Consider the following 15,664-nt stretch of genomic DNA (forward strand, 5'->3'; position numbering starts at 1 on the left):
ATGATGGTTTAATTAGAAGATAAAATAAATGTCGAAATTGACTTGTAATTAAGCATAGTTTGTATTATGAAAGGTTGTTATTTAAAGAAGTGATTTGTATATAACAATTTTTCTCCATATATAATAATTTATATTTTATAGAGTTCTAAAATATAATATTTTAAAGCATAAAGTATTGTGTGGTGAATAAAAATTATTGTCTACAAGTCCGCTACTTATTATCTATGGTACTCATCTTATAATCAATTAACTTTGTTGGCAAGTCAATCACAAAGTATACTATTAATACCTATAAGCTATAATAATTTTATTCATATAACAACGAAGTTATAAAGCCTAAAACTCTTCCATGACTTCTAAATATACAATCAAACTTCATCTCTTTCCTTTAGGGGCAGTAATTGTAGATTGTCACCGTTAGTTTCTATATCTGTACTTTTGCTTCCCGGCTCTAAACGGTCAGTATTTGGGACAAGAAATATGAAACTCAACGTTGCAATCCTCAAAAAGTTTCTAATAAGAATCACGAGCCATAAGTTTGCAAAGTCAGTTCTCGTGACATGAAACACATGGAGAATTATCGCGCCTCCCCACTTGGAAGACAATGAACCGAGGCTATCAATGCTCATTAACAATGCAAAAAAGGTGCCCTCGATACCTATTGGGCATAAAGTTGTGCTCAATACGATCATTGGCATCCATCTGACTCTGCTCACTATCTGGGAAACACATTCTTCCAAGACCACAAATAGGTAGTCGGGAAGCCCAATAGCAAGGTTCCACCGTAAGATGAACATGAGGTCAAGCATCCCTGAGAGGCCGTATACCAATTGAGCAAAAAAGAGTAGGTTTCGAAATGAGTAGTCTTTGAGGAGCTTGTGATAGATCAAAACTCCAACAATAGAAGCCAATGCTCCAATTGCATGTACCATTCCAACCAATTCCTGCATTCAAATAGATAAAATTAGAAAAAATATATATATGTTTGTGTAATGATGATGCAATAAAATTTAAAAGAGAGTACCTGAGAGAATGCAGGGCCAGCTTTAGGGTCAGTGTACCAATAAAACTGGCCTTCGTGTGTACTAAAACTAAGAGCCAAGGAAAGGTACATGTAAAGAGATGGCTTCCACACTTGTGGGAATTGTATGGTTTCATACATGCCTTTTAGTGCTCCTCCTAAATTCTCTATTATTGCCTGTGTGAAACAAAAAGATCCTTCAGTAGACTTGAATTCACAATATTCACCCGATTAAATAAACTATTACGATATCTACATATAGTATGAAAACATATGTGAAGATTCTCAAACTCTAACCTGTTTTTTATTTGCAGAAGAGTCATCAAATGTCTTCTTTTCATAGATCACAAATCCCAAAAATATCTGTGATGCTGCTGGAATTGCCAGAAGTCCTAAAGCAATCTTTACACGATTACAAAGAAACCATATGTTAGTATTTTTGTTCCGTGTAAAGTTTCATTAAAAGTTACATCTAAATTAAAGATCTAGTTTTTGATAAGTTTTTTTTTTAGAATAACAGTCACTGTAAAAAATCATGATATTAATTATCAATTGATCTTTTTTTTATGTATACATGTACATCCAATAAGTTTTTATCAAAATTTATAAGTTTTGTCCTGTGACTAACTTTTTTATGTTTTTAATTACCAATTAAATATTTTATTAAACTATATGCAAAATAAAGTACCGTGTTTTTAAGTGAAATAAAATAATGCAGTAGCATTTCGTCAAACTTCATTTTAAAATTTTATATTATTCAACAGCTCACACTTGTTGAATTATTTATTACGTTCAATATATTATTTAATGGAAATATTTATATGCGTATATATTTAGTATAAATCCAAGCATGGGCGCCACTGTCTTTTAACAAAACCATAACAAAATAAAAATGTAATTTTCAACTAAAATTAATGTTACTATCATACTCACGTATTTCATGATTTGATAAACAAAATAAAGTAAAACACACTTGGGAACTATCAAAAAGTTATATTTTCACTAAAGTTTGTAATAATATTAAAAAGTTAAGAGCTATCGGTATGTAATAATAATAATAATAATAAATAAATAAATAAAAATTGTACATTAAAATGAATACTTTTGTTTTTCTTGTTTTTTTTTTGGTTAACTTTTTTTTCTATTATAGAAACTAACCTAACCTGAGGGCCAAGATGATGAACAAAGAAGCCACTGGTGGAGTAACCAACGAGGGCACCGACCGACGAGCACACCCCACAGAGGCTCTGCATATCCGGAGCCAATGCCTTCATCTCTATACTATTTCTCGCTATGCAAGCATCTATGGTCACATCCGCCATCGCCATTCCCGCTGCAATCGCTATCAAACACCACAACGCCGCACCTACTCCCACCCTGTGCCACCATGGTTGCTGCCACCACCCCTACCACTCCCGCCACAATGAAGTATGGCCGTCTCTTGTACCCCATCACCGGAAAGACATCGGTCATGAGACCCCATATGGGCTTCATGACCCATGGAATATGGTACAATCCTATGAAGACTTGTACCTTCGAGGGTTGTACTTTCTGAACGTCTTTCCAGTAGTAGTCGGTGACAACTTTGAAGAAGGAGGCTGAGAAGCCTTGGCTGAGGCCATAAACGAGGAAGATTCCGAGGATGAATGATGGGTTGAGTTCTGAAGATAGCATTTTTAGCCATTGTAATGGTTGGAGTATGAGTGATGTTATTGGGCGGAGTAACTTTGAGTTGGTGGATGGTGGTGGTCGTGGGTGATGCTGGAAGGCGGCGACGGTGGTGGCTGAAGAATGGTTAGATGAGTCGATGAGATGTTGGGTCTCTAAGTTGGACATTTTGAGATCTGATCCCAAATATTATGACTTGGGAGGTCTTCAATAGATTAGGAAGGATAATTTAATTTAATTAAATTGGAGAATTTTTAATTTAAAGAATTTGGAATCAGGCAATCAATTTTGATTGTGTTAGATTAAAAATTTGTAATGTGAATATAATTCATGTGGCATGATTCATAAAGGTCATTTGAATTAATCAAAATGACCTTCACATCTTATGAAATGAGAAGATTGTAAGTGATAACTCGGATGCTCTTTTGTGTATGTAAGGATGTTTGTTTAAATATATTAATTTGATATCCGATAATAAAGATAAAACGTGAACAATTTCAAATAACTCACAAATAAATCAAGAAATAAATCAAGTACGAAAAAAAGTTCGGAAATTAAATATGAACAAAATTAAAAATTTGTTACTCTTTTAAATTATTATACGATCACCTTGAATAGCAATGATGGAGATGATCAACTTTATATTTTTAGCATTCACAAGTTTCAATTTTTAGTTTAAATCCATAAGGGTGGTGGGTGTGGACAACATGTTAAGACATGTTATCATACCTAAATTTTGCCAACTCATATGTCATGTTATTTTTAACACCATTTGATTTATGTAGGAAATGGTGTTCAAATGTTATAACATGTTAAGAGATACAAAGAGAGAGAGAGAGAGAGTGAGATAATGGCTTTTGATTGATTGATTCTCGCGTTACTTCCCGTAGTCATGGTAACATTTCTTAACATAACACCAAATAACATTAGAGGGGGCGGTGTTCCGGTGTTATGGCGTCGTTATGAGAGATACCGAATAGACTAAACAAGTTAATATTTGTGAATACGTGAAGGGCTTAAGGCTTTTTATTTAGGCTAGACCTAGTAATATGATAAAAAAGACTTATGATAAATTAATATATAATTCAAGATATATACTAAAATTAAAAAATATATTAGTAAACTATAAATATATAAATATGAAGTTATTTGGTTCTTATTTTTGTAACCAGAACCAATAAAAAAAAAATAGGTTTTAAAAAAATAAATAATAATTTATTTTTAATCAAAACCCATCTCAAAATCCAAATAGTCAAACAATATAATGTAATCTAAATTGTCCAACAAAATTAATGTCATTAATCCGATCTCAATACAAAATTGGCTGGTTCAAGTAGACATCACCAATATGTGTTTGAACAATTTGCTATGTCTCGAAAAGCTTTAAGTGTTTATTGATGGTGATAATTTTGAAAAAACCAAACTTTTAATCAAAAGAGATTAATATACAGTCAATTAATAAAAAAAAGCTAAAAAAGAAGGAGAAGATAAACTAAATTAATAAATATATAATATTATATTTAGTTACTCTAAACTTATAATTATTAAATTTAGAAACTTGAAAAGGATGAGATGAAATGAAAGTGATGAAACACAAATGGCTTTGCCTTATTTAGTAAAAGATTTAAGTTATTGGCATTGTTTTAGCAGGCCAAATTACTTTACTCTTCCACTTTTAGGACACTTTTGTTGATGAAAGCAATGACGTGTTATTGCTTTGTATTATATTTATTTATTTATTTATAAATTATAGAGAAAATCACAAAATGGTTTCCTTGTTTAATTTAAAATTATCACTTTAGTCTAAAAACTTTTGGAATCATCATGGGTCCAAAACTTTGATTTTGTTGCGACTTTGGTTCAATATATTTTAAGCTTCTTTATAACGATGATTTCTCTCTTTTTTTACTTTCTAATTGTTCACATAAACAAACTAAGAGGATCCATAATTGGTAGTTTAATAGAACAGTTGAATGAGGTGTCATGCCTACTTGTCATTCAATAGATACAACTCCACCATTGTTAAATGCTACATTGGCATTCAATGAATTTTGAGTTCAATGGTCATTGAACTCTTCAATGGGAAAAATAAAAGTATTTAAATCTTTAAATAAATATTTTTTTTAATGTGTTCGATTGAATTTGTAGAGTTTAATGCATTGTGAGATGAAAATGAATAGAGTTGTATAGAATAGTGAATGATGATGTGACACTCCATTAAACTTTATAGAGTTCAATGCATTGTGGATGCCCTAACACAACCACCATCATTTATCGGAAAAAAATATGAACAACCACTACCACCACTTGTGGGAAATAACCGCCACCAACCAAAAAACACCGCTATTAACCGAAAACCACTGCTACCAACCGTAAACCATCGCCACCAATTCAACACTACCACCAGCATCATTTTTCCAGCAATGACCAGCTGGTCCTCCATCGATTTTCATAGATCTGAAAACTAAATTATGATGCCAAATTTGCTTGTGCCACCAAATATGTTCATCATCGGCGTCTGTGGTCGAGTCTAGCGATGGTCGTCCTTCTTCGGCTTGATCTATAGTCGAACGACCACCGAAGCCGTCACCTTTTTTCCTCGGCCGTCCTTCTTGTTTAAGCTTGCAAACCCTTCATCAGAGCCATTATCTTCCCCAACAAACCCTCGTTTTAGATCTGGAACAACAACATCGTCTTCGTCAAGTTACGATGTCTCTATCGAGTTACCAGACGACTCAACTGATGCGAAGGGAGAGGTGGTGCTGCTCAGACACCCTCTTTTTCGGAACCCTCAATCGTCGGATCTTTCGCATCTTCGTCTTTCATTCTTCTGAAAATCAGATGAGATATAGGGTTTATGAAGAGAGAGGGAGAGAGGGGGGGGGGAGAGAGAGAGAGAGAGAGAGAGAGAGAGAGAGAGAGAGAGAGGAATAGGTGGAGGTAGGGATATGGATTTTCCCGTCGACGCATTGTTCTAGATCTCCGACGAATTCTCTGGCAATGCTCCGATAGTGGAGGGGACATATAATGTGAAGTGGGCATAAGGTGTTAAGGATAAGAGTTAAGTAAGTGCATAGGGGTGGAATGTTTCTTTTTGTATTTTTTTTTATTAGAAAAATGTTAAAATAAATATTAAAAAAAAATAGAAAAAGAAACACCAAGGGCAAATTCATGATTTTAAATATTTCTAAAATATCTTATACCAACCTCGCAAAAAAAATCAAAGTTTTTGACCAATGGTATTAATTTAAAATTTTTTGAATCAAAATAGCAATTTTTAGCTAACCACACGAATCATTTTTGTAATTTTATCTAAATTAGAACATAAAAACCACTATATATTTTGTCATAATTCAAATAACAAGAAAATTATTATATATTTTGTCATTTTTTCCGATTTCACAGCCTAATTTTAATTTGTACTAAAAAGCCACTAATTTTTTATAAAAGTTCTATCACAACCATTATGAAGTGCTAATGTGTGCCGTGCTTTCCAAGATCCGTGGCGTATAGATCAAAAGACTAGACTAGATGGTGATTTTTTGGACTTGTTTGCTTGGCCCACAAGCAATCCAAAATTTTGTAATTATAAATGGATTTTCATGTACAAATTATAAGCAGAAAGTGTATGTATGTATGTGTGATGATTGTGTATTTTTTTTCTTCGTCTAATAAAATTCCCTATGATTTGCCGATAGAGTAACACTAGTAACATAGTTACTTTGATTGTATGAGTCATGTTAAATCTTTGTCGTCTTAATTTTATTTCACATATTTATTATTCGGTTTAACGTATCTTTATACTTAACATTTGGTATTCAATCCATTGCCACGAAAGCAACCATGGAGTTAAGGCATATATTCACCCCACTTTTTAACTTTTCTTGGACACCCTTTACACATTTTGGGTTGAGAGGTTTCTTGGATAGGCTACAAGAGTTAATTTGGACAAAAAAAAAAAGTTGAAGTTGAATCTATTTTGCGTCATGTGTGTTATTTGCATATTGCAACAACCAGTCATCTTTTCAACTCTTGTCATGTAGCTTTCTTAATTTGATCTAAAAAAATTTATGGCGAGATATTACTAACCCTTACCAAAACAAGATTCATGAATTAATTAGGTGGTTGAATGCTTCGGGTCTTAACAAGAATCAAATAATATGTCTTGATGCGTTGGTTCTTACTATACATCAATATGAGGGATTTAAATTTACTAAAATGATGTGGTGTTTTGATCTACAATATCAAGAAAAGGATAGACAAAATTGTTTATTAATCTTATTTTTTGGTTGTTCATATGAAACCTAAGTTTATAAATTAATAATATTGGTTCGTCACAAATCATCATCATTGTTATTTCTTATTTGTAATGTTGAATTTTTTACAAATTAAATTTGATTAACACAAACACCCTCTCAAGATCTAAGAACACAAACACCCTCTCAACATCTAAGAAGTGATCATGTAATAGATAGGAAATTGTTTAGGAATAGCTATCCAAGTAGATCTGATTTCACAAGTAGAATTTATTTTGGTCTGATCTCAAATCCTTGAATGATAAGCCCTGTAAGTTGCTCCCGTTCGTTAAAGGTAAATTCAAATGCTAAGTTGAGAGAAGTAGGAGTATCTGCTTTAAATTGAGATATCTCAACTTCCATCCACCCATCTTTCCTTAGTCTCGGGAGGCTGTCTATTTTGGGTCTATACAATGGGTTCTTGTTTTGTCTTTGATTACTATCTTGATCACCATCTGTCAGCATGATGAACAGGATTGTTGGGCTGGTTAAATAGATCAAACCAACTTCACTGAAATTCGGAGAGTCTCTGTTGATATCCCTTACATCTACAGGACACTCAAGTGTCCCCTGTCTAACGTCTGGCAATTTGTACACAAGGTAAGTTGCGTAGGGCGTGTTTAATGATACCATATGGAAGTTGATATGGCAGTTTATACGTAAAACCCTGCCTGATTCACATTCAGCCACCTTCTCGAATCTGCAAATATATTTAATTAATTAATGTTTTCATTTGCAAGTTTCATATATAACCAAAATCAATTATGTAGCTACATACCTTGATTCATGTACAGATATCCAACGAAGACACGCAAGCTGTGAGAACCTTCTGGATTCCTCATCGCAGTCTTCTAAAACTGCTCTTGCTGATGCCATACAGCATTTGATTCCATCTTTATCAAGAGAAAACAACTGTAGGAACGATTTCAACAATCAAATACAGTGTTTGCGACAAATTAACCTTTCCTTTGTTACTCTTTAAAATTTAAATTAAGAACGAAATAAAAAAGATTATTATTTACCATTTGGCCTCTGTTGGTAAGAATCCCGTTTGAAAGAAGCATGTAGATTTCCTTGTTAGTAATGTTGTATGGAACACGATCCTTTGCTGATTTGATTATGTACTGATAGTCGGTTGGTAGTTTTTGTTCCCAGTTTGTATTTGAATTGTCTGCTACTACTACTACTGGTTCTTCTTCTATAGCCTGTAAATGAAAGTAAAATTTAGTTTTATGCAAAATGCCGTAATCTTGATCATGTTATGATCGATGATGATGATGCTTAAAAACTACCTGCATCTCGACAGGCAAGAACTGGATGCCTTCGAGTAACATGATGTTATAACTAGGAATTCCTTCGAGCAAAAGCTCAAGCTTTGCGACTTTTCCATAACTAACAAACTGGCACAGTTCAATCATCATCCACCCATTTTCGGTCCAGTCTGCAAAGTGGGAGAATGATGATTCATCTGCGTCTTTAAATTTGTATTGTAAACCAACAAATGTCGGTTGAGAAGACGTGATCTCTGATGATTCGTTTAAATGTGAAACATCATTAAATCTATGAAAAAATTTGAACACCAAGTATGCTGCGTATGTGATTCCTGGTGACAATAAAATCGTTTCTATATCAACCTCTATCTGCAAATTATGTGTTCCTTCAATCTTAGCTACCTCAGAAAACCTGCGTGGGAGAGAGGAGTTATGCATCATATATAATATTGATCTATGTATTTGTGTGTGTATACAGAGCTGATCATGAGTCATGAGAGAACCTCGATGCAGAGTAAGGAATCCACTCCACAGTTCCAGGATCTTGGAACGAGAACTCTGATGCAGAAATCATCTCACAGTTGTGTTCGTTCTTGCTCAAGGAAAACCACTAGACATTTAGAAATATCTCAAATTAGTACCAAACGAATTTATTATTATTTGTTGCTAATTCAGTTGGTAAATTAATTATACATTTATCAATTATGGTCATCAAAACTTTAAAGAAACAGAGCAGTAAATTACCCTTCTACCCCAATCAACACGAACTCCTGAAGATAGAAGCAATTTTGAGTTCTCTTTTATTTGTGTAGACTAAGGATTGTTCTCTATCAGCCATCTCGATTATTTCTTCATACTCCATGGGTTGTCCACTTTGAAAACTTTCCTGCAAAACAAAATGTCAATTATTAATTAGCATCTTATGATTAGGAAAACGGATAAAGGATAACTACTACTATACTTGCCTGATATTCAAGTGCAAGCTCAAGTTCTTCAAGGACTTGAGCCATGGTCGGGCGTTCTTCACGCTCTCTTTTCAGACAACGATATGCAATTGAAGAAAAGGTTTTTAAAGAATTTGGTTCCATTTGTTCCTGTAGACCATTAAAGATAATATCTTCTAGTGTCCCTTGTTCATAGCTCTGTTGTGCGAGTTTTGTCAATAATCGATGCTTATCATCGGGTCTCCCAATGCACAACCTCCCACAAAGGACTTCAAACAATACTGCCCCAAACGAGTACACATCCGACTCCTTTGTCAGAATATTTGTCTCTGCATACAACGGATCACAATACCCAAATGTTCCAACTGCATTGGAGACAAGAAAGGTGTACTCTTGATTTGCAGGGCCCATTTTGGACAACCCAAAATCGGCTATTTTAGCTTCCCAAAACTGATCTAAGAGAACATTCGCGCTTTTCACATCTCGATGCAAGACTCTTTGTTGTGTCCCAAGTGGGTTGTGAAGGTACTCCAGTCCACGAGCTGCCCCAATGCATATCTTCAGGCGTTGAGCCCATGTGAGAGTGGTGCTGCTAAGGTACTTTTCGAGGCTACCATTAAACTCATACTCATAAACAAGAATCTTTTCCTCCCCTTCGTCACAGAAACCTAAGAGAGAGACTAGGTTTTTGTGTCGATAACGAGAGAGCATCATTATCTCCATTAGGAACTCATGTTCACCTTGTCCATGTCGTGTGTCTAACCTCTTTATTGCGACGGTTTTTGTTAGCCCATCAGTGGAAGTTATCTCTGCTTTGTAGACCTTGCCGAATCCACCCACCCCGATAAAATTCTCAGGTCCAAAGTTATTAGTGGCCAATTTTATGACATCAAATGAGATTTTGAGGTGTTCCAACTGTTTCAGCAGCGCCATAATCGATTTCAGAAAGGGGAGGGGAGTATGAAATAAAGGTATGGCTTAATTGGCTCCCAGAGGTATTTATTTTAAACTTCTTATCTCTTGAAAAGTTTCCGCGTCCAGATCTAGCTAATAAGCTATGGGAAGGAAGAAAAATCGTTTACGTTTTTATTCAATGTGCATCGACAAAATACTTTGAATTCTCTTCTATTAATTTGCATACAAAAACCGTTTACTTTGACTTTTATTTTTATGGAAGAAAATGAAACCATTTACTTTGACTTTCAGTATCTTCTTATCCGGATATCTAAATTTTAGTCCAACTATTAAAAAGTAGACATTCTGGTTTCACTAGTTTCCAAAACCTATACCAATTGTATTTGGACGGTTGAATCGAACAATTTAGAGCATCACATGTGAGTTTTTTGCTAAACATCTCATCTCAACAAAATAATAAAAAGCTCAAAATATCACTACAATAAAAAATAAAAACTTTTTTATTAATGTTTTTTATGAATAAAAGATAATTAATATTACATTACATATAGACCCCATAAAAAATTACTAAACAAGCAATTAATTAAGTTTTCTATTGGTTGAAAGCGACGAGTCCCATACACTCCAATTTTTTTAGATCCATTTATGACATTTTCTTGAGTTCTTGTGACAACTTTGCTTTTAATGCTCAAAATCGTCAAAATGCAAAACATATTATTAATTTTTATTTTTCAGAATTTGCAAGGGTATTTGGAATTTATCTTATTATTATATTATTTCAAACACCATATTTTTTTCCCGCAGATGTTATCAAAGGCTTTAGCAGGATTTATCTTATTAATTGTCATATTACTTTTAGGCCAATGGTTACTTTCTTCCCTCGTCTTTATGTTTTTGTTTATGTGTATGGTATATTTATGTATGTTTGAGTTACTATATTTGGGGCAAGGTTGTCAAGATCGAGATCCTACCTAGGATTGTTTATGGGTTTGCAAGATCGGGATCGAGATCCTAAGATCCCACAAAATATAATATAATTTTAATTTATATTATTTAATCATGAAAAATATTTAAACAATTTAATTTTTCGTTCAAAAATCATAAAAACTTCAAAATATTAGTCATAAGTCACAATAAAAAATGATAATGATAGAATGGTAAAGGGTAAAAGAAATAAAGTGGTAAAAAAAAATTCATTTACAAAATAATAATAATAATAATAATAATAATAAATCAAAGGAAGGTAGGATCGGATCGGATCTCGATCCTACGATCTTACGATCCTACCTGCGATCCTACCCCAAATACGATCCTTTTACGATCTGGATCGTCTTTCATACCTAGGATCGTAAGATCGTACGATCCTATGATCAGGATCGCGATTTTGATAACCATGATTTGGGGTTTAGAATTTGTTCTTGTTCTGGCTTCTCTCGTTGCCTTTTCTTGTAGTCTTGAGGTTGTTTTGGCCCATAATGCGTCTCGTACGTAGGGGTCATTCTTCCGCCGTGCTATTTTTTATTTTTTCTATTAGGAGGTGTTTGGCATAGGGAAATAAGAGAAGAGAAATGGAATTGATTCCATTTCTCTTGTTTGTTTTGCACTAAAATATAGAGAAAAGAGAAAAAATTAAATTCCATTTCCATTCTATCAATTCTTTTTTTCATAAAGAAATCGGGAGAATAGTCTATTTAATAAAATTTAATAGAGGTACCCCCACCCCTCCTTTGTGTTTATCAAAAAAAATACATTGAAAACCCATCTCTCGTACCAAATAATGGATTTTAAAAGTATATCCAAAGGCCCACTCAATCTTTAAAAACTTGGATAAAAAAAATTAAGAACCACCACCAATTCGGGGAGTAATCTTTGATTTTCTTTAAACGCCCACACATCCCTGTTAACAACTAGTAGATCTCATTTCACAAGCACAATTTATTTGGGTCTGAGCTCAATCCCTTGCACAATGAGCCCGATAAGCTCCTCCTCGTTGTCACAAAGGCTCAATTCAACATTTATGTTTATAGTACGAGTAGTAGCATCTGTTGTAAAGTCCCATATCTGAGCCTCCATCCATCCATCTTTTCGTTGCCTCGGAGTGCCCTCGATTTTAGGTCTATGCAACGGGTTCTTATTTGGCCTTTGATTATGATCTTGGTCACTCTTTGCCATCATGATTAATGGGATTTTCGGACTGGATAAGAAGACAAACTGCACCTTTTCATCTTCCGAAGAATATCCATCGGAATCCTTTACTTGCAGAGGACATTCAAATTTCCCATCGCTTACTTCTGGCAATTTGTACACAAGGTAAGTTGCATAGTTTGTGTTTGGTGACATCATGTGGGAGTTGATACGACAATTGATATTTAATTCACTGCCTGATTTACATTCGGCCGCTTTCTTGAATCTGCATCACTTACATGTTGTAAAAAACACACCAAAACGATATGCATCAATCTTGTAAGAAGGGTACGTACATCGATTCATGTAGAGATATCCAACGAAAGCTCGTGTCTTCGTTGTCTTCGTTGTCTTCTAGAACTACTCTTGCTGCCACCATACAACATTTGATTCCATCTTTATTAAGAGAAAAGAACTGTACATCAATGATTTCAACAATAAGCGTTAACAACCCAGAAGAATACAATTTGTTATCAATAAATATTTCCTTTGTAATTAGAAATTAAGTAGGATTAGTTATATATGTACCATTCGGCCTCTATTCGTAAGGATCCCATTGATGAATAGCATGTAGATTTCCTTGTTAGTGATGTTGTATGGCACATGATCCTTTGCCGTTTTGATTATGTATTGATAGTCACGTGGTAGTTTTTGTTCCCAATTTGTATCTATCATCGTATTAGAATTGTCTACTGTTACTGGCTCTTCTTCTATAGCCTGTAAATGAAAATTAAATGGATTAATTCAAGGAGTCATAATCTCATGGAGTATTTATGATGAAAGGATGTATGATTGATGTTTACCAACTCCACAGGCAAGAACTGGATGCCTTCAATTAAGATGCTATCACGAACATGAATGCTATCGAATGAAACCTCAAGCTTTGCGGCTTTCTTATGACTAATGAATTGGCACAGTTCAATCAACATCCATCCATTATCTATCTGCTCTGCAAGGTAAGAGACTGAAAATTCACCTGCATCTTTAAATTTATATTGTAAACCCACATATAGTGGTTCAAATAACATCTCGGATTTGACTGTATGTGAATCATCAGAATCATGATCAGAGTTATGATCAGAATCGTCAGAATTATCCTCATCAAAATTTTTGAAGACAAGGTATGCAGCGTATGTGATCCCCGGTGTCAAGAAAATCGTCTCTATATCAACCTCTATATTCATATCCTCTGCTCTTTCAATTTTTGCTACCTCTGAAAACCTGCACATGAGGGACAAATTAAGGAGTTAGCCAATCATATACATATGTATCTATGTATGTGTCTATATGTGTAACATGGATAAAGAGAGAAAGAGAACCTTGAGTTTTGGTCAGGAACCCATTCGATAATTTTTGGATCTTTGAATGAAAACTCAGATGCAGAAATCATCTCACAGTTGTGTTCGTTCTTGCTCAAGGAAAACCACTAAACATTTAGAAATATCTCAAATTAGTACCAGCGCACATGAATCTAACTTTGTTTATTGCACTTAACCAAATTAAAAAGTACTGTTTTATTACATTCCTTGATAATTCAGTTGGTAAAATGCACATTTACAAATTATATATGGTCTTTAGTAATATACTAATATTTCATTAGTGTTAGCAAATTTTATAGGAATGCATGAAGTTTCTAACAGAGTTCATCATAAGTTTAAGAAAAATTAAATTACTCTTCTTCCCCAATCGACAAGAATTCCTGAAGATAGAAGCAATTTGAGTTCCCCTTTATTTGTGTAGACTAAAGGATGCTCCCTATCAGCCATCTGGATTATTTCTTCATACTCCATGGGTTTCCCACTTTGAAAACTTTCCTATAAAACAAAAAAAAAATGTCAGATTTAGCATCTGCAGATCGAATTTGTTAACTATGATTAAGAAAACAGATAAAGGAGAAGCACTACTATACTTGCCTGATATTCAAGTGCAAGCTCAAGTTCTTCAAGCACTTGAGCCATGGTTGGGCGTTCTTCACGCTCTCTTTTCAAACAACGATAAGCAACTGAAGAAAAGGTTTTTAAAGAATCTGGTTCCATTTGTTCCCGTAGACCATTGAAGATAATATCTTCTATTGCTCCTTGTTCATAGCTGCGTTTTGCCATTTCTGTTAACAAGCGAGGCTCCTCATCAGGTTTCCCAATGCAAAGCCTCCCACAAAGGACTTCAAACAAAACCACCCCAAACGAATATACATCCGACTCCTTTGTCAGAATATTTGTCTCCATGTAAAGCGGATCACAATACCCAAATGTCCCGACTGCATTGGAGACAAGAAAGGTGAACTCTTGATTTGCTGGGCCCATTTTGGACAATCCGAAGTCGGCTATTTTAGCTTCCCAAAACTGATCTAAAAGAACATTCGCACTCTTCACATCTCGATGCAAGACTCTTTGTTGTGTCCCAAGTGGGTTGTGAAGGTACTCCAGTCCACGAGCTGCCCCAATGCATATCTTGAGTCGTTGAGCCCATGTGAGAGTGTTGCTACTAAGGTACTTTTCAAGACTACCATTAAACTCATACTCATAAACAAGAATCTTTTCCTCCTCTTCGTCACAAAAACCTAAGAGAGAGACTAGGTTCTTGTGTCGATAACGGGAGAGCATCATTATCTCCATCAGAAACTCATGCTCACCTTGACCATGGCGTCTGTCTAATCTCTTAAATGCAACGACTTTTGCTAGCCCCCCGTCTGTGTCTGTGTCTGTGGTTGTGGTTGTGGTTATAATCTCTCCTTTGTAGACTTTGCCGAACCCACCAACCCCGACAAAGTAGTCATCGTGGAAGCTGTTGGTGGCCAGTTTTATGGCATCTAATGAGATTTTTAGGTGCTCCAACTCTTTCAGCATCGCCATAATTAGTTTGATATGACAATCGCACGATTTCGGAAATATAGGAATGAAATAAAGGTATAACTCAAAAGGTTTTTACGTTGCTTGTTATGGAAAACAGGAAAAGTCTCTAATTATATTTGTACCGATGATTGGAAAAGCCGTTTACTTTGACTTTGCATTTTGTTCTTATTGTTTAGTCAAAGTCTATGTCGACATGATAACGTGAGTAGAAGGCATGTACAAACCTTTTTATGTATTTAGAATTCTATAGATTTAAATAGATCTTAATATTATCCATTAAACATTTATATAACACCACCCACAATTCGTTAAACACATATTTAATCTTAATTATAATTTTATTTTTTCTATTGAATCATTTAATGATCATTCAACTATATTTCATTTCATTATTCACATTTCATTCAACTTTTATTCACTCCTAGTTATGACCATATTCAACTCTTATACTCGTTGCATTATGGATGCTCTTGGTATATTGTTATATAACCTAGTTGCGTTTGACAAAAAGAAA

The 15,664-nt window shown here is 34.4% G+C and overlaps 3 protein-coding genes across 4 annotated transcripts; all 3 read right to left on the reverse strand.

Annotated features, from left to right (window-relative positions):
- Positions 1-236: 236 nt before the first annotated feature.
- On the reverse strand, positions 237-2,999 carry LOC111917131 (probable folate-biopterin transporter 6). The gene is given in 5 exon segments (XM_023912789.3): positions 237-944; positions 1,025-1,198; positions 1,319-1,423; positions 2,185-2,401; positions 2,403-2,999. Coding segments are annotated over 5 exon segments (1,527 nt in total). The 5' UTR covers positions 2,858-2,999; the 3' UTR covers positions 237-368.
- Positions 3,000-7,019: 4,020 nt separating this feature from the next.
- On the reverse strand, positions 7,020-10,265 carry LOC111917189 (F-box protein SKIP3). 2 transcript variants are annotated; one of them, XM_023912849.3, is made up of 6 exons: positions 9,000-9,139; positions 8,759-8,865; positions 8,277-8,667; positions 8,007-8,189; positions 7,763-7,896; positions 7,020-7,684 (listed from the first exon to the last, which is right to left on the reverse strand). In XM_023912849.3, the coding sequence occupies exons 2-6, from the start codon at positions 8,827-8,829 to the stop codon at positions 7,216-7,218; spliced, it is 1,248 nt and encodes a 415-aa protein (XP_023768617.1). In that variant the 5' UTR covers positions 8,830-8,865; positions 9,000-9,139; the 3' UTR covers positions 7,020-7,215. The 2 variants fall into 2 exon arrangements, 1 of the variants encoding a protein (XP_023768617.1); XR_006189047.2 differs by lacking the exons at positions 7,020-7,684; positions 7,763-7,896; positions 8,007-8,189 and adding an exon at positions 9,221-10,265 and having other exon boundaries at positions 8,636-8,667; positions 9,000-9,141.
- A 1,460-nt stretch (positions 10,266-11,725) lies between these two features.
- LOC111917188 (uncharacterized) lies at positions 11,726-15,150 on the reverse strand. The gene is made up of 7 exons (XM_023912848.3): positions 14,212-15,150; positions 13,972-14,112; positions 13,618-13,724; positions 13,102-13,519; positions 12,827-13,015; positions 12,595-12,713; positions 11,726-12,524 (listed from the first exon to the last, which is right to left on the reverse strand). The coding sequence occupies exons 1-7, from the start codon at positions 15,148-15,150 to the stop codon at positions 12,050-12,052; spliced, it is 2,388 nt and encodes a 795-aa protein (XP_023768616.1). The 3' UTR covers positions 11,726-12,049.
- Positions 15,151-15,664: the final 514 nt, after the last annotated feature.

Source organism: Lactuca sativa, chromosome 3, assembly GCF_002870075.4.
Source record: "Lactuca sativa cultivar Salinas chromosome 3, Lsat_Salinas_v11, whole genome shotgun sequence".
Lineage (NCBI taxonomy): Eukaryota > Viridiplantae > Streptophyta > Magnoliopsida > Asterales > Asteraceae > Lactuca > Lactuca sativa.

Bases quoted from the DNA above. Each gene is read 5' to 3' on its own strand.
- LOC111917189 (XM_023912849.3), bottom strand. From the start codon at position 8,829: ATGATTTCTGCATCAGAGTTCTCGTTCCAAGATCCTGGAACTGTGGAG. The intron at 8,190-8,276 runs GTAGTTTTTAAG...TTTCATTTACAG, and splicing joins TCTTGCCTGTCGAGATGCAG to GCTATAGAAGAAGAACCAGT. The intron at 7,897-8,006 runs GTAAATAATAAT...TCGTTCCTACAG, and splicing joins TTACCAACAGAGGCCAAATG to TTGTTTTCTCTTGATAAAGA.
- LOC111917188 (XM_023912848.3), bottom strand. From the start codon at position 15,150: ATGGCGATGCTGAAAGAGTTGGAGCACCTAAAAATCTCATTAGATGCC. The intron at 13,016-13,101 runs GTAAACATCAAT...TTTCATTTACAG, and splicing joins AGTTCTTGCCTGTGGAGTTG to GCTATAGAAGAAGAGCCAGT. The intron at 12,714-12,826 runs GTACATATATAA...ATTGATGTACAG, and splicing joins TTACGAATAGAGGCCGAATG to TTCTTTTCTCTTAATAAAGA.